The sequence below is a fragment of the Colobus angolensis genome, unplaced genomic scaffold, assembly GCF_000951035.1.
Source record: "Colobus angolensis palliatus isolate OR3802 unplaced genomic scaffold, Cang.pa_1.0 Scaffold28, whole genome shotgun sequence".
Lineage (NCBI taxonomy): Eukaryota > Metazoa > Chordata > Mammalia > Primates > Cercopithecidae > Colobus > Colobus angolensis.
Window position 1 is genome coordinate 7,621,238 of NW_012116043.1, and position 19,186 is coordinate 7,640,423.

Consider the following 19,186-nt stretch of genomic DNA (forward strand, 5'->3'; position numbering starts at 1 on the left):
TTACTGAATACTGAATATCCATGTAATAAAATGACAAAGAGAACATTTCATGTTTTTTTTTTTTTTTTTTTTTCCTGCCCAACCAAAAATCAAAGTATAGTTGCAAACCTGTGGTAGGCTTATGAAGACCAGGGAAACCGAAGTAAAACTATACCCAGGATGCTAATAAAGTTCTTAATCTTTGGCCGGGCACAGTGCCGTATGCCTATATCCAGCACTTTGGGAAGCTGAGACAGGAGGATTGCTTGAGCCCAGGAGTTCAAAACTAGCCTGGGCAACATAGCAAGACCCGTCTCTACAAAAAATATTTTTTAAAGGCATTAATCAGCCTTGGTGGTAGTGCCTGTGGTCCCAGCTACTCAGGAGGCTGCGGCAGAAGAAGGAGCACTTCTCCTTCTTCTGGAGATTGAGGATACAATGAGTTATGATCACACTGCTGCACTTCAGCCTGGGCAACAGTGCCAGACTATGTCTCAAAAAAAAAAAAAAAAAAGTTTATGTTGTCCTAAAATGCTTGTAAGTAGATTATGTCCTTATGGAAATGTACATCATATTTTTCTTAATCCAAAGGCTTGACATCCAAGATTGAGCCATACAAAATTGCTGATGGTTGACTATTAATATTTCGGCCCACAGAAACAATTTCATATGGTTCATCTTACAATTATTAGGGTTGTGTGTTGTAGCATTACCGGGTATTCTCTCTGATAACCTTGGAGATGCTGAGACTAGATCCTGCTGAGGTTCTCATCCCAGCAGGCAGCCGTAGGAATAGGAGGGAAAATATAGACACTAGATACACACTCCCCCTTTCCACTATTTTCAGTCGAGAAGAACTTTAATGGTTGTATAACTCAAATAGGTTAGTGGTTGATGAACCTACCAAAAATGCTGCTTGAGGAATTATAAGTTGAGAACTTCAAAAGTAGTAATAGGGATAAGTGAAATACCCAGGCATAAAGATTTTGAACTATGCAGTATTGTATCTGAATTTTAATAGCTACTTTATAAAATCACAGACTTGCAGTCTTTACCTCAATACTGAGTAAAACAAGTAAAATATTGTGGGTAATTTCAGTACACACCAACCAAAGTTTTAATCACTGAGATGTCTACTGAGAACTCCAGATTCATAACCACTCTCAGGAAGCATTAATCAAACCAGAGGAACTTAGAACCTTCTCAATGTGATCTTGATATTTTTCATCTCTACCCTGTAGACAAGTATCTGATTTTTTCCCCTTTGAGTGTATAATGCATTAACATTTCAAAAGACTTTGCAATTAAACACAGAAGAAGCCATCTTTAGACTCACAACCCTAATACTACTTTGAGTAGTGCAGACTACCTTCCATTTGGCGTATGTTTATGTACTGTATACATTTTCATAGTTGAAATCATTTATATTCTGATTATTTGCATCAGACAAATATTTTCTACAAATTATCTTCATACTGTTTTAGTAATTTGGCATTTCTTTGTGTTACTCATCTTATTCCACTCTTGTTGGACAAGTGGGCTCTTACAGTGATGATAGCTTTATGGATTATTTGCTTTTATTGAATTATATCACCAAGATAAATATCCAGAAGTGGAAATACTTCAACAGAGTATGAAATGCCTCTTACTGCATATTATTGTTTTCTGAAGGGCTGTATCATTTTAGGATTGAGCAAGTTTTAAACCAAATTTTATGTAGTAAATGTATCATAGAATTATATAGGAAGAAAGGATTTATCTGGTGAACCTCCCTGTTTACAAATGAGGAAACTGGCCAGGCGTGGTCCCTCACACCTGTGATCCAGCACTTAGGGAGGCTGAAGCAGGCAGATGCCCTGAGTCCAGGAGTTCAAGACCAGGGTGGGTAACATGGTGAAACCCCGTCTACTAAATATGCAAAAATTAGCTGGGCGTAGTGGCGCATGCCTGTCATCCCACTTACCCAGGAGGCTGGGAGGAATACTTGAGGCCAGGAGGCGGAGGTTGCAGTGAGCGGTGATCATACCACTGCACTCCAGCCTAGGTAACGGAGTGAGACCCTGGCAACAACAACAACAAAAAAAAGAAACTAAGAAACCGAAGCCCAAAGTGAAAATGTTGATGTAACTTGACAAAGATTACACAACCAATTGGTTACAAGTCTGGATTGAGAACAGTTTTCAGGACCTCTAACTCAGAACCTTTTATCTTTTTTACTTTAATAAGGCATTTCTGCAAAAAGTAAATCATGATGCCTTTAATTATACATTTAAATTGAACTCACTGAATAAGTTGGTGTTTTATGGAAGAGATTTATGTAATTTTGTCTTTAAATGTTTGATAGGATTCACCAGTGAAGCCATCTAAAGCTGGGCTTCTCTTTGTGGGAAGATATTTTTGGTTTTTTTTTTTTTTTCCTGCTGAGTTCACCACCTTTCCCTTTTTCTTTTCCTTTTTTTTTTTTTTTTTTGAGTCGGAGTTTCGCTCTTGTTGCCCAGGCTGGAGTGCAGTGGCGCCATCTCGGCTCAGCGCAACCTCTGCCTCCCAGATTCAAGCGATTCTCCTGCCTCAGCCTCCTGAGTAGTTGGGATTACAGGTATGTGCCACCATGCCCGGCTGATTTTTGTATGTTTAGTAGAGACGGTGTTTCTCCACGTTGGTCAGGGTGGTCTCGAACTCCTGACCTCGTGATCTGCCCGCCTCAGCCTCCCAAAGTGCTGGAATTCCAGGCATGAGCCACCGAGCCCGGCCTCCCTTTTTCTTTTCAATCGGTAAGGGCTGTTTTTTATTATGGTAAAGTATATATAACACAAAATGTACCATTTAAACCATTTTTAGTGTACCCTTCAGTACACAGGTAAGGGCTTTCTGAAACACGTTGTCTTTTATTATAGCCATTCTAGTAGTAAGGTGTGAAGTGGTATCTCATAGCGGTTTGGGTTGTATTATTTCCCTGATATTAGGATGTTGAAAAGTTGATGAGCATGTTTTCCTTTGCTCATTAACCATCTGTTTATCTTCTTTGGTGAAATGTGTAGTCAAAAATTCTCTCTCAGTCATATGATTTGCAACTCTTAAATTTTTCTTCTCTGGCTTGCCTTCTCATTTTCTTAATAGTGTCCGTTGGAATATAAACTTTTAATTTTGTTAAAGCCAGTTTACCAATTTCACATTTTATGGATCATGCTTTTGGTGATGTGCCAAAAGCATGATTCATAAAATGTGAAACTGGTAAATTGGCACATGGGTACAAGGATTTTCTCCTACGTTTTCTTTTTTTTTCTTTTTTCTTTCTTTTTTTTTTTTTTTTTAAAGATGGCGTGATCTCGGCTCACTGCAAGCTCCACCTCCCGGGTTCACGCCATTCTCCTGCCTCAGCCTCCCAAGTAGCTGGAACTACAGGCACCTGCCACCATGCCCGGCTAATTTTTTGTAATTTTTAGTAGACACGGGTTTTCACCCTGTTAGCCAGGATGGCCTTGATCTCCTGACCTCGTGATCCGCCCGCCTCAGCCTCCCAAAATGCTGGGATTGCAGGCGTGAGCCACTGCGCCCGGCTCTCCTCCGTTTTCTTTAAGTTTTACAGTTTTGCTTCTTACATTTATGATTCATTTTGAGTTAAGTTTTGTGTATGGCATGAGGTACAAATTTAATTTCATCTTTATAAATGTGGTTATCCAGTTGTCCCAGTACCATTTGTTGAAAAGACTATACTTACCCATTGAATTACCTTGGCACCATTGTCAGAAATGCGTTGTTGACATGGTGGCATGCACCTGTAACCCCAGTGACTCAGGAGCTCAGGTGGGAGGATCACCTGAGTCCCAGATGTTTGGGGTTACAGTGAACTATGATCGCACCACTGCACTCAAGCCAGAATAACATAGCAAGACACTGTCTCTTTTAAAAAAAAAAAAAAAAAATCGACCATAAAAGTATAGATAGTTACTAGGTCTGGTCTGTATGTGTCTTCTTATGCCAGTGCCAGTGTCTTGATTGTTGTAGCCTTTAAAGTAAGTGTTGTTCTTTTACAAATTTGTCTGGCTACTCTGGATCCTTTACATTTCCATATAAATTTTAGGTTCAGCTGGTCAGTTTCTACCCAGAAAAAAAAAAAAAGCCCGCAGGGATTTCAGTAGGCATTGTGAATCTGTAGATCAGTTTGAGGAAAATTGCTATCTTAATGATGATCACTTCCTATCCATGAATGTGGAATGTGTCTCTGTTTATTTAGATATTCTTTAATTTAGATACTTTAGATATTCTTTAATTTATATTAATAGCGTTTTGTAGTTTTCAGTGTGCAAGGCTTCCACTATTTTGTTAAATTTATTCATAAGTATTTTTTTACTTTTTGATGTTATTTTTGATGAATTTTTTTCTTCGTTTTGGATTGTTCATTGCTAAGTATATAGAACTACAATTGATGTGTATTCACCTCAAATACTGTAGCTTTGCTGAACTCATTTATTAGTGCTGGTAGTTTTTTGTCTATGATTCCTTAGAATTTTCTGCACATAGGATGATGTGGTCTGCAAATAAAGACAGTTTTGCTACTTGTTTGAATTCTGAAAGACTGTCTTTTTATCTTTTTCTCCCTTCTTGTACAGTGTTGAATAGGAGTGTCAAAGGCACACATCCATCCTTGCCCTGTTCCTAATCTTCAGGGAAAGCATTTCCCATTAAGTATGTAGTTGTACATTTTTCATAAATGCCCTTTATCAGGTTGAGGAAATTTCTTTTATTTCTAGTTTGTGGAGAGTTTTATTATGAATGGGTATTGGATTTTATCATGTGTGTTCATGCCTCTATTGAGATGATCCTGTGGTTTTTGTCCATTCTGTTAATGTAGTATGTTTTAACAGCTTTATTGAGATATAAATACCATACAGTTTGGTCACTTAAAGTATACAATTAAGTGGATTTTAGTATATTTACAAAATTGTGCAGCCATCACTGTAATCCAATTTTGGCACATTATCCCAAAAGAAAATTTATACCAGTTAGCAGTCATTCCCATTCCTCTTTCCCTACCCACCAGCCCTAGGCAACCATGAATCTAGCTTTTATCTCTATAGATTTGCCTATTCTGGACCTCTCGTATAAGTGGATTCGTACAGTATGTGACCTTTTGTTACTAGCTTCTTTCACTTAGCATAGTGTTTTTGAAGTTCATCCGTGTTGTGGCATGTTACCAGTATTTCATTCCTTTTTATTGCTGAATAATATTCTTTTTTGTTTTTCCATTCATTGGTTGATGGACATTTGGGTTGTTGCCCTTTTTTGGCTTTTATGAGTAATATTACTGTGAACATTTGTGTACAGGTTTGTGTGGACATAACATATTTATTGCCCTCAAGCAGATATCTAGTAGCAGAATTGCTGGGTCTGATGGTAACTCTTGTCTTAACATTTTAAGAAATGCTTCTGTTTTCCAAGGCAGCTATGCTGTTTTACATTCCCACTAGCAATGTATGAAGGTTCCAATTTCTCCACTTCTTCACCAACACTTGTTATTGTCTGTCTTTATGATTATAGCTATTCGGCTGTTCTGGTGGGTATGAAGTTGTGTCTCACTATAATTTTGGTTTGCATTTTCTTCATGCATACTGATGTTGAGCATCTTTTCATGTGCCCATTTACCATCTATGTCTCTTCTTCCTTGGTGTCTTTTCAACTCTTTTGCCCATTTTTAAATTAGATTTTCTTCTTGTTGTTGAATTTTGAGAGTTCTTTCTTTATTGCGAAAATAGGTTTTTTATAAGTGCCTCTGGGTTTGTCTTTTCACTTTCTGTATGTTTATGATTGTTATCTATTTCTTGAGGTACTGACTTTTATAAAATATTCCTCTTTAGCAACAGTTTCTGTCTTAACATTGTTCAAAAGAGGCTATTTAGATTTTCTTGAGTTAGTTTTGGTCATTTGTTTTATAACTCTAGAGTTACTATTTCCTTTTTTATAAAGGCAAGCACCTACCAATGCTTTCTTAGGTAGTGAGAGCAGTTCATTTACTTATAACCAAACCTACTCTAGGAAGACAACATCAGGATAGTAAGCCTGCAGAGATACTCAGTTCTTTACTTATACCCAAGCCTGCTCTAGGAAGACAACATCAGGTTAGTAAGCCTGCAGAGATACTGACTGAGTTCTTTACTAAGAACTATACTTGATAGGATTGTGATGCCCTTCATTCTAAGTGCATATAATTGTAGTTAGACCAGGTTCACTAGAACAAGTGTCACTGTGGTTCACAAGTGTCATGATGTTCTAATTGTGTGTAATGTGTTTATCTTTTGAGCTACCCTTTTTGTCATTCCATCATACACAGAAGCCTGAACTTTTTAGATGATGTAGGAAATGATTTTGTCCATTGCAACATATGTAGACAAGTTTTTTTTATATTTAAGAATTTCATCAATTCACTATTAAATGTTCAATTTATAAAACCACTGTTAAGTTTTCTAGGAACACATATTTAACTTAACCTAAGTTTAACCATATAGTGTTTACTTTGAATCAGTGAGTCCCCCCTTCATTGTACTCACTTCCAGTAGTAGGATTATCAAAAAACACATTCTTTTCAAAATTTTTTGTAAATTAAATATTTTTTCCTTATTTTCACTCCATTCTGGAGCTGAGAAAAAAATATTCTTAAAATATGAAGGGTAAAAATTTCCATTTGCTTTTCTCCTCCAGTATTCACAGTGTCCTCAGGTATCGGAATGCAAATAGATGAACAAGTATAGCTTTCAATAAACTGATACGCTCCCACCTCCATTTTGCTTCCTACAATTGTTTATTTGTGCTCTGCACTGCCCTGTTCCAAAGATTTCAGAGCATGTACTAACTTTTGCAAGTTACTTCAAGGCAAATTAAAATGGGGCCAAAGAAAAGTAAAAGTATGAGTGGAGACAAAATAGAGCCAAAAAAAAAAATGTAAAAATGCATACCATAATGCTAGCACCCTTGTTATTAGTGGTTCACAAGGACCACCATAAGGTTTGTAGGAGCCAGCTTTAAAAAGAAAGAATGTAAAACTCTCTCAGTTTCCTTCAATCAGAAGAACCCAGTTATTCAGGTGAATTGCAACTGTTCTTGACCTTAAGATCAGACAGACTTTTATCCTAAAGACCTTCGTAAAGAGGATATAACGTTAAGTTTCATTCATTTCACAGTAGGCATTCAAATAAATGTTGAATAAATTATAGTACCTTCAATATAAATTGGTGGTATTGCATGAAAATGTGTTTTAGCAAAAGCAGTTTTGCCAAAATTGAAGGTGCACAGTGGGCAACAGGATGTTGTGGTTTAGATAACCAGCTTGTTGCTAAGCGTGATCTAAGGTTATATTTTGGGATATCTGGAGAAGTGAATGGGCTGTTAATTCTTAAACTGATTATTCTTGAATGTTGATCTGTTAGTAAATATTGGTAGCAGACCAGGCACCGTGGCTCATGCCTGTAATCCCAGCACTTTTGGAGGCCAGGGTGGGAGGATCACGTGAGATCTGGAGTTCAAGAACAGCGTGGCCAACATGGCGAAACTCTGTCTCTACCCAAAATACAAAAATTAGCCAGGCGTGTTGGTGCATGCCTGTAATCCCAGCTACTCAGGAGGCTGAGGCAGGAGAATCGCTTGAACTGGGAGGCAAAGGTTGCAGTGAGCCGAGATTGCGCCACTGCACTCCAACCTGGGCCACAAACTGAGTGAGACTGCATCTCAAAAAAGAAAAAATATATACATATATATATATACACACACACACACACACACACACATATATGCAGCAGCCCAGAAATGTACTCTTTTGCCAGCTAAATACAGACCTAGTTGTCTTAACAGCACTCATGGTGCATTCGTATTTTTATCAGAACCAAGGAACCTAACAATACCTAAATAGAAGCCCATGTTTCCCCTTGTCCTGAGGCAGGCGGTGGAAGTTCCCAAAGGCAGGCCTAGAATCTTCCTCAGAAAATCCTTTTTAATCCACTCTAGGACATAAAGAAATGAGTAGCTGATTTCCTAAAGTTCTGTTTGTTGCAACTGAATTCTACCCTGAAACAAATTTGCGGCAAATATAACCAGATCTCTACCTCAGCCACTCTAAAACCTTATTAAGGCACTCACAGAATATTAACCTACTTCTTGATATAGTGTCTGTAATAAACTTCATGTGAAATGTACATCAAAGTGTCCAAAACACCAAACTGGAATTTATACTTACACCCAATTGAAAGTTGAAGAATGTTGATGAGTTGTCATTCTATCTGACACTAATTAGCTGACAGGGTCAGTGGCCATCTGGACCTCACCCAGTTCAAGGCTAAACTGTATCATTCACCTGTAAAGGCTCCTGGTCTTAATATTTCTCTGTAGTAAGATGGCATATGTGCAGCTCATCTAAAAATGATACCAGATCAAGTTTACTTGGGGAGAAATAGGTTTTTTGGTTTGTTTTTATGGAAAAAGCAGTATGTACTGATGTGGAAAGATGTAGCGCATCAAGCAGTGAGCCCATTAGTTGTGTAACAGGGCCAAGGGAAAACTTCCTGTGTGCCCTCTGAATCCTCGCTGAAATATCAACTGACAAATAGCAGATTAATAGAAGAGGCATAGATTTGTTAATGCGCACAAAAGTCTTACACAATATAAGATCTCAAAACAAAGAAAAAAGGCCAGATGGCTGATGCTTTTATACTACCTTGAGGTTACAGAAAGAATGAGGGCTTGGAGTGTGGCAAGACAGATTATGGTGGTAAATCAGGTTATGGTGGTGAGACAGGTTATGGGAGAGAGAAGAGGAGGCCCAGCTCGCACAGGTGGTCCTGTCATGTAGATGAAACCTCACAGGTCGCAGCCCTGAGAGAGAATAGATGGAATATGTTTCTTTCTGACCTTCTAAGGTGTCAGACTCTCAATTAATCTTTCCTATGTCTGGATAAGGTAGGGCCTCAGATAAATGCCTCAGCCGCATCAATGTATGTTTTCTCTACAGATGCAAACCTACCCCACACAGCTTCTCTCAGCTATTCTTGTATTTTCAGCCCTTCTGAAAGCCATCTGAAATATGTCAAAGAAATATATTTTTGGGTGAAATATTTTTGTTTTCTTCATAATTTTGCCAGGGCAGCAGGCATAAGTTGGGATTTGTGGTTACCCCACTCATGGAGTTTTTCTATGAATCAAAAGAAACCTTGCCTGTAAAGCACCTAACATAGTACCTGACAGTATGAGCTCAATCAAGCTCAACTATTATCACTTTAACCCTCTGGACTCTCAGCTGCTGAGTCCGAGACTGTCTCTTCCTCCCCAGATTCTTAGTCTGTCTTTCTTAGTATAGGTTCTATGTAAGTATCAATAATTGGACATTTGTTTACCTCCTACACCTTGACCCATAACTACTTCCTGTTGAGTCCTAGTTGATGAAAAGACAAAAAAAAGCATATAATATGCTATAATTTAGATGGATTTTTTTTCTGTGATGGTAAATGGTTGTCTGTGATGAAAAAGCCATAGCTCAAGTCCTGTTGATCATTTCATCATTGATTTCTTTTGTTTTGTTTTGTTTTTTGTTTTGAGATCAAGTTTCGTTCTTTTGCCCAGGCTGGAGTGAAGTGGTGTGATCTCAGCTCACTGTAACCTCCACCTCCCAGGTTCAAGCAGTTCTCTTGCCTCAGCCTCCTGAGTAGCTGGGATTACAGGTGTGCGCCACCAGGCCCAGCTAACTTTTGTATTTTTAGTAGAGACAGGGTTTCGCCATGTTGGCCAGGCTGGTCTCGAACTTCTAACCTCAGGTGATCCACCAGCCTCAGCCTCCTAAAGTGCTAGGATTACAGGCATGAGCTACAACACCTGACCTAAACATTGATTTCAGTACCTAGACTTGCAAATATCCAGGATGCAATTTGGATGGAATGTATATTTATAACATTATATTAACATCATATTATATGTTACTGTATAGCAATAACAAGATTGTGAAGGCAGGTCAGGATGGAAGAGAATGAAGAGTAGTCTTCTATGAAGATGCAACAAACTGCTGTTCTAGGTCCAGCCTAGCAATCTGATGTCTATGCACTTATTAAATTACCAAATAAGCTAAGTTAAAGGTCTATAATTGAAAATAGTCCTGGATAGCTCTAGAGGCAGAGTCTTCTGCAAAGACTTTATTTAAATAGCTTAAGTTTGCGGTCAGCTGTGCAGTGTGAGTAACATTACCAGACCCCAGTCATAGAGGCATGGGATCTGCTGAGCCCAGGCCCTTTAATCTTGTTTTATAAAACTGGAAGATATGAATCTTCCCAGCTTGAGCTAATAGGTAAGGCCCTACTAACTCATTTAGCCCCATTTCTGTTTTGTGCAGTGGTGACCCATGGTCTGCTGCTAACAACCAAACAAGGCTTGATTTTAGCTAAGCTTATTTGAGGCAGCAAGAAATTGAAGGTTTTCTGATTACACGGAGAACTAAGAAGAATGCTTGCTCTCCCTACCACTCCTCCACCCTGCCCCACCATCCGATAGTACCTCATTCCTGCCTAAGGCTTTCCTGCCCCTGCTACACAGTTCTTGTCAGTTAGATGCTTAAAAAAATGGACCAGCTAAAACTGGTTTGAAGTTGACCACTACTTTCTGCTACAGAAGGTCCCCAACTTACCAATGGTTTGACTTAATGATGGTTTGACTTAAGATTTTTCCACGTTACGATGGTACAAAGGCAGTATGATTTCAGTAGAAAGGCAGTATGATTTCAGTAGAAACCGTACTTCAAGTACCCATACAACCATTCTGTTTTTCACTCTCAGTGTACAGTATTCAGTAACTGGAAATATTCAGCACTATATTACAAAACAGGCCTTTGTGTTAGATGATTTTGCCCAACTGTATGCTAATGTACATGTTCTGAGCACGTTTAAGGTAGGCTGGGCTGAACTATGATGTTCAGTAGGTTAGATGTATGAATATTAAATGCATTTTGAACTTGAGATTTTCAGCTTGCCTGGGTTCATTGGGATATAACCCCATCGTAAGTCAGGGAGCAGCTGTATTTGAAAAAACAGGGAAATCTTGCCTTAAAACATCCAGGATGGAGTTATAAATAGTTCTCAACTAATAACAAATTGAAATAGAGTTATATAACCCTTCATCCTGTCCCGCGGGGGGTTCTCAGCACCTATTCTCACTCACCCAGTCTTATGAGGCTCTGTACAGCTGTGCCTAGGGTTAAACCAAAGAGATGACTGGCAACCTTCCAATCCAGAATAGCGATATAATGCCAACAGAAAAAGTAAGAGAAGCTGGCAGTCTGTATAGCCCCAAGAGTAGAGATGTAGATAAAAATTCCTGCAAATTTAACCTGCTGTCACCAGATTCTGTGAAACAGAACATAACAAGTGTAGTTATTGTTACTCCATTCATAAGTGAATTTGAAAAACTCAGTTTAAATTAATACATTCTTTCCAAAGCATGCCCACAGGGAAGGAGCAGTCTTCACGTTCCATTGACTGCAGAAACTGCAGAGACGTTCCCATTAAATGCATCACCAACCCTAGAGTTTAGGTCCCAAATATAATGTCTCAAATACTATATATGAATCATCTAAAATCCAAGGCTTTTTAAAAATAAAAAAACCCAAAGGAAAGCCAACATGTCAGACCCCTGACCATATTTCAGAAGGAGTCTTAACCATGTTTCAGGGAGTCCACTACATCTAAAAGTCATCATGTTTTGGTCCTGCTGGGGAATTGTCACCCACTGGGGCTGCCCTCCAGTGGAACAGTTTGTTAAACAGTTCATTGGCCAAATGTATATGAGAACAGGGTGACATGTAACTAACCAGTCCCTACGCCATAGATTATCCTACCCAGACCTCCCATTTTAATTGAGGCTTCCTCAGTACCGGTAACAGATAAGGGAGTTGTAGACAGTGCCTGAAAGTACAGGAAACAAGAGTGGCAGCTAGAGTCAGGCTGTTAGTAGAGGGGTGAGTCTTTCGAATCCAGCAAGAAATTTTGAGTCATAGACGTGGGAAACTACGAAGTTAAGAGCATGATCAGTGTGACCTGAGCCCAATCATTTGGTTAAGTTTCTTCCAGGAAGAATTATGACCTACCTCTTCATTTTAGGATCCTCTCCTTTCCTAAAGACAGGGATAAAATTTATCAATGTTTCGTACCCCCAGGGACTTTTAAAGACATGAACAAATTTTAAAAGGCCTTTTCCTTCACTTAAAAATCTGCCCAGTTCAGGACCTATTTAAAAGAACTACCTAGAGCCACTTGTACTTCCAGCCAAGATAGAGGAACAGAGACTGAATTACCATCCCACCTGAAGCAACTTTAAAAACAATAAAAAACATGTAAACCTCATAACACAGCAGTTTTCAAGATATTTTTCATCAGACAGCAAAGGACAGTATTTCTGAGAGTTGAGGAATAGTTTTCCCATCATACTGTCTTAAGATAGTTTCCAGTCATGGTGCAGAGAGAAAGATTTCCTAAGTTGAAGAGATGGAACTGAGAGTCCAAAGAGATGGCGAGAGGCAGCTAGAGATAATAGAACAGAGTAGAAAAGAAAAGTGAGCTGCAAAATGAGAAAGCACAGAGATCTACACAGACTCCTTGAACATTCATCACAGTTTTTTTGTTTGTTGTTTGTTTGTTTGTTTGTTTGTTTTGAGTTGGAGTCTCACTCTGTCGCCCAGGCTGGAGTGCAGTGGCACAATCTCCCCTCACTGCAACCTCCGCCTCCCAGGTTCAAGCGGTTCTCCTGCCTCAGCCTCCTGAGTAGCTAGGATTACAGGTACCCACCATCATGCCTGGCTAATTTTTGTATTTTTAGTAGAGACAGGGTTTCACCATGTTGGCCAGGCTGGTCTCGAATTCCTGACCTCGTGATTTGCCCGCCTCGGCCTCTCAAAGTGCTGGGATTACAGGCGTGAACCACCGCACTCAGCCTCATCACAGTATTAATTAGTGTATGCATATGTGGAAATCACCTAAGGTGGAGGAAAGAATAATGTGAAAGGATTAGAAGGGAGAGTACCTGTTTCCAAAAGCCTGATTGGAAAAACTTACAATTCATTTGGCATTGGATAGAGTACTGAGATCTTGCCTCAATGATAGAGAATAATTACCCTAGACTGAGCACTGCTTCAGACCCACCTAACAAATCATGGAAACAAAAATCAGTTAAAGCCAGGTATCTAACAGCATCCCTGATCAAAGCTCAAAATTAATAGGAATAAAAAATATTTAGATAAGGTAAAATTTACAATGCCTAGCATGCATGCAGAGATGATCAGACAGGCAAAAAAGGAAAACATGACCCAGGATAAGGAAAATACTCCGTCAATAAAAACTGACCCAGAACTGCCACAGATGTTAGCATAACATCAAAACAGATATACTTGTATTCCATATATACAAAAAGTTAGATACATGGAGGTTATTTTTATTTTATTTTATTTTTTGAGACAGAGTTGCTCTGTCATCCAGGCTGGAGTGCAGTGGCGTGATCTCAGTTCACTGCAACCTCCACCTCCCAGGTTCAAGCAATTCTCCGGCCTCCCAAGTAGCTGGGACTATAGGTGTGCGCCACCACGCCTGGCTAATTTTTGTATTTTCAGTAGAGATGGCCAGGCTGGTTTCGAACTCCTGGCCTTGAGAGATCCACCCACCTCAGCCTCCCAAAGTGCTGGGATTACAGTCATGAACCACTGCACCTGGCCAATATGTGGAGATTATAAAGAAGAACCAAATCAAACTTTCTGAAATCAAGACAACAATGTCTGAGATGAAAAATACACTGGATGGGAATAACAGCAATTAGACATTGCTGAAGAAAAGATTAGTGAACTTGAAGGCCCAGCAATAGAAATTATTCAAAATGAAGTACAGAAAAGAATAATTTTTTTAAACATGAAAAGAGCATAATGGAGATATCATTGAACATTAGAAAGAAACCTCCAGTGGCCTACTATATGGGTAATGGAGTCCCTGAAAGAAGAGAAGAAAGGGAGGGACAGAATAATACATGAAGAAATAATGGCCAGGTTTTTTCTAAATTTGATGATAACTATAATCTGCAGATTCAAAAAGCTTAATGAACCCCAAGCACAAAAAACATGAAGAAAACTACATCAAGACACATAATCAGTAGCTCAAAATGAGCTGTGAAAGAAAATCCTCAAGGCAGCCAGTGGGGGCAAAAAAAGCATGTTAGGTACAGAGGAGAAAAGATGAGGATGATGTCAGATTTGAAAATACAAGTGAAAAGTCAGTGTTAACAGTAGCTTTAAAGTACAGGAAGAAAAAACTCACTGTAAAATTCTATAGCTAAAATATCTTTTAAAAATGAAGGCAAAGTGAAGATGTTTTCTGACACACCATACACTACCTGAAAGAATTCATCACATCACCAGCCATCTTACACTAAAAAAGTGTTAAAGGAACTCTTTTGAGCAGAGCAAAAATGGTATCAGCTGTCAATCTATATTTACCCAAGGGAGTTAAGATCACCAGAAATGAAAATGCATCAATAAAAGTTTTTTTCTTATTTACTGCTGTGTAAAAGATAATTGACTGGAGCTGGGCACAGTGGTATGTGCCTGTAATCCCAGCTACTTGGCAGGTTGAAACAGGATTGATTGCTCAAGCCTAGATGTTTGAGACCAGCCTGGGCAACATAGTGAGACAATGAATGAATGAATGAATGAATGAATGAATGAATGAATGAATGGATGGATGGATGGATGGATGGATGGATGGATGAATGAATGAAATTGATGACATAAAAATAATATATTGTGAGGTTTATGAGATAACATGTAAGAGTTAAATGCATGGCCACAGTAGCACAAAAGTTGGAAGGAAATATAAACTATTGTAAGCTGTTTATGCTATACATGAATGTTACAATGTAACTGGAAGGTAGACTGTGTCAAAGATGTATACTATAAACTCTACAGCAGCCACTAAAATTAAAGAGCAAAGAGTTACAGCTCATAAGACAACAAAGGGAGATCAAATTGGATCATAAAAAATACTATATTAATCCAAATGAAGTCAGGTTAAGGGGAAATAAGACAAGTAGGAAACAAATAGTAAGATGATAGTCTCAAACCTAATTGTATCACTAATCACATTCAATGAAATTGTTCTACACACCTCTTTAAAACAGCAGTTGTCCAGGTGTAGTGGCTCACCCCTCTAATCCCAGCACTTTGGGAGGCCAAGGCAGGCGAATCATGAGGTCAGGAGTTCAAGACCAACCTGGCCAACATAGTGAAACCCCGTCTCTACTAAAAATATAAATATTAGTGAGGTGTGGTGGCATGCGCCTGTAGTCCCAGCTACTTGGGAGGCTGAGGCAGGAGAATTGCTTGAACCCAGGAGGCGGAGGTTGCAGTGAGCCAAGACCATGCCATTGCACTCCAGCCTGGGTGACAGAGGGAGACTCTGTCTAAAAAAAGTAAAAATAAGTAAAACAGCAATTGTGAGATTGAATAAAAAAGCAAGACCCAAATATATGCTGCTTATAAGAAGCACACTATAAATATAAAGCCAAGGCCAGGCGCGGTGGCTCAAGCCTGTAATCCCAGCACTTTGGGAGGCCGAGACGGGCGGATCACGAGGTCAAGAGATCGAGACCATCCTGGCTAACACAGTGAAACCCCGTCTCTACTAAAAAATACAAAAAACTAGCCGGGCGAGGTGGCGGGCGCCTGTAGTCCCAGCTACTTGGGAGGCTGAGGCAGGAGAATGGCGTGAACCCAGCAGGCGGAGCTTGCAGTGAGCTGAGATCCGGCCACTGCACTCCAGCCTGGGCGACAGAGCAAGACTCCGCCTCAAAAAAAAAAAATACATATATATATATATATATATACGTATATATATATATACACATATATGTATATATATGTGTATATATATAAAGCCAAAAAAGGTTAATCCCTGTTGTCTAGTGGTTAAAATTTAAAAAAAAATTTTTTTTTAAGTAAAAGGTTGGGAAAAGACACACACTGCTTATACTCATCTACAGAAAGCTGGAATGGCTGTATTAATATAAGACAAAGCAGCTTTCAGAGTAAAGAATACTGCCACAGACAAGAAGGTTATTTTGTAATGACAGAGGGGTCAATTAAGCAAGAGAATATAACAATCATAAATGTTTATGTATCTAATAAAAGATCTTCAAAATACATGAAGCAAAAACTGAGAGAACTCCAAGGAGAAATAAATCCATAAATATAGCTGAAGATTCGGTTCCACTCTCAATAATTGATAGAATAAGTAGGCAGAAAATCAAAGATACAGTGGATTTCAACAATACTCTTAATCAGTGTGACCTAATTGGCATTTATAGAACATTTCATCCAACAACAGAACACATGCTGTTCTCAAGTGTATGTGGAATATTTACTAATACAGACCATATATGGGGACTTGAAACAAATCTCAATACATGTAAAAGAATTCAAGTATGAAATCTGATTTGCATTAGCGCAGGCTGCCATGAAATACCCATAGACTGGGGCTTAAACAACAATGTATTTTTTCAGAGTTCTGGAGATTGGAATTCCTAAGTCAGGGTGTCAACATGGTTAGATTCTGTTTTCCAGAGTGTCTGCACCAGTTCATATTCCCACTAGTAGTGTATGAAGGTTCCAGTTTTACATCCTTGTGTCCTTGCCAACAGTTAGTTATCTGACTTTTTTATTATAGCCATCTTGCTATGTGGGAAGTGGTTTCTCATGGTAGTTTTTTTGTTTTTGTTTTGTTTTGTTTTCAGGAGACAATGTCTCACTTTGTTGCTCAGGCTGGAGTACAGTGCCGCCATCAGCCTTCACCTCCTGGACTCGAGTGATCTCCTACCTCAGCATCCTGAGTAGCTGCGACTGTAGGCACATGCCACCACACCCAGCTAATTCTTATATTTTTTATAGAGATAAGGTCTCACTGTGTTGCCCACAGGGGTCTCAAGTGATCCTCTTGCCTCAGCCTCAAAGTCCTGGGATTCCAGGCATGATGAGCACACTGCTCCCAGCCAGTTTCTCGTGGTTTTGATTTGTATTTCCCTAATGACTGACGGTGTTGAACATCTTTTCATGGGCTCATTGGCTATTTGTGTGTCTTCTTTGAAGAAATGTCTCTTCAGATTCTTTGTTCATTTTAAAATCAGGTTGTCCTTCTTATTATTGAGGTGTAAGAGTTCTTTATATATCCTAGACACAAGTCTCTTATCAGATACATGATTTGCAAAGATTTTCTCCCATCCTATGGGTTGTCTTTTGACTTTTTTGATAGTATCCTTTGAAGCACATAAATTTTTAAGTTTTTCTGTTTTTTACTCGTGTTTTTGACATCATATCCAAGAATCCACTCCACATCCAAGGTCACAAAGATTGACCATATGTTTTTATCTAAAAGTTTTGTAGTTTTAGAAGTCAGTTCCTCTGTCCTACCAGCCACATTTCAGTGAGCACATAATGTGGCTAATGTCCACAGCACTTGTCAGTGCAGATAAAGACCATCATAACAGAAAGTTCTTTAGGATAAACAAACACAACCCCTCTCCCCCCCTTTTTTTTGAGACAGACTCTCGCTCTGTCACCAGGCTGGAGTGCAGTGGCACAATCTCGGCTCACTGCAACCTCCACCTTCCAGGGTCAAGCAATTCTTCTGCCTCAGCCTCCCAAGTAGCTGGAACTACAGGCGTGCACCACCATGCCCAGCTAATTTTTTATTTTTAGTAGAGGCTGGGTTTCACCATGTTGGCCAGGCTGGTCTTTATCTTCTGACCTTGTGATCCACCCACCTGAGGCTCCCAAAGTGCTGGGATTAGAGGCATGAGCCACTGCACCCGGCCCACAAACCCCTTCTTTACAGGAAAACACTAGTGGAAAATCAGCTAAGGACTTGGATAGATAGTTCACAAAAAAAGAAATAAATGAGCAAGCTTTTGTACACAACATTGTTCACTGGTTAAGGAACAATATGACATGCCATTTTTAGTTCCCCAGATTGACAGTGACTACTTCCTTCAGGTCTTGACTCTGAAGTCATTGTCACTGAGGCCTTCCTGTCCATCCTGTCTAAAATTTCAAACCCTAAGTCCTGCATTTCCTACTTTTCCTCCTTAGCACCTGCCATTAACACACTATGTATTGAACTTATTTTTCTGGTCTATTATGTCTCCCCCCTTGAATATAAGATCCAGTCATGTGTGTGCTATTTATTGTCCTTCCAGTACCTAGAACAGCTCAAATTTGTTTTGTTGTTGAATTGCAGCTGACAGGGTGTAGGGAAATGAGGGCTCTCATGCACTGCTGAGAGAGTAAATTGATGCAGCCTTTTTGCAGACAGTTGTGTGGTATGTAAAAGTCTCAAAATGTGCTTGCCCTTTGACATTTCTCCTTCTAGGTTTTTATCATAAGGAAGTAATTAAGGATATTATATGCTCAGAGATAGGAGTGGAAGGTTCAGCTGCCTTGGAATGCTTTCATCTGCAGTCAGGAAAACTCTTGAACTGACACATCAGGAGGACTGAAGATTGTTTTTTAAAATGTGACGAGCTATTTTTCAGAGTTGTTCAAAAGAGACCTTCTTTTCTTTCCTAATTCCTTGGCATTTAAAAATATTGTCATATTATGACTTTTCTGACCTGCTTCTTTTGTAAGCAAAACTACAACTTAACTACAAAATTTTTTTCCACAGGTCCCTTAATATGGACTTTGAAAATCAAGATAAGGAGAAAGACAGTAATAGTTCTTCTGGGTCTTTCAATGGCAACAGCACCAATAATAGTAAGATATTTTATGTCAATTAACTTCTATGCATGTAGTTTTCTTAATTTGGCTATTTCTGTACCTCCAGTTAATAATTTACTGGGTTCAAGGACTTATGATTGGTATAAAAAAATCATTGAATTTTACTTAAAATGAGTGAATTTTATGGTATGTAATTGTACCCCAATAGCATTAATAAAAATGTTTGATGCTTATTATGGACAGATTTGAATTTGAAGTGACTTGATTTGATAATATTAATACATTTATATTGAGATTGAGATCTGCCATGTACTCGACATTCTGTTAGATCTTTTGAAAGATGCAAAAGTAGGCCAGGCGCGGTGGCTCAAGCCTGTAATCCCAGCACTTTGGGAGGCCGAGACGGGCGGATCACGAGGTCAGGAGATCGAGACCATCCTG

General features: G+C 39.0%; 1 protein-coding gene across 1 annotated transcript in view; it reads left to right on the forward strand.

Annotated features, from left to right (window-relative positions):
- Positions 1-19,186, forward strand: part of SPPL3 (signal peptide peptidase like 3) — a 153,134-nt gene that overhangs the window by 105,113 nt on the left and 28,835 nt on the right. Inside the window, exon 3 of the mRNA XM_011948539.1 lies at positions 18,693-18,781. Coding sequence (XP_011803929.1) covers positions 18,703-18,781 — 79 coding nt within the window. The 5' untranslated portion in view covers positions 18,693-18,702. The remainder of the gene's footprint in view (positions 1-18,692; positions 18,782-19,186) is intronic.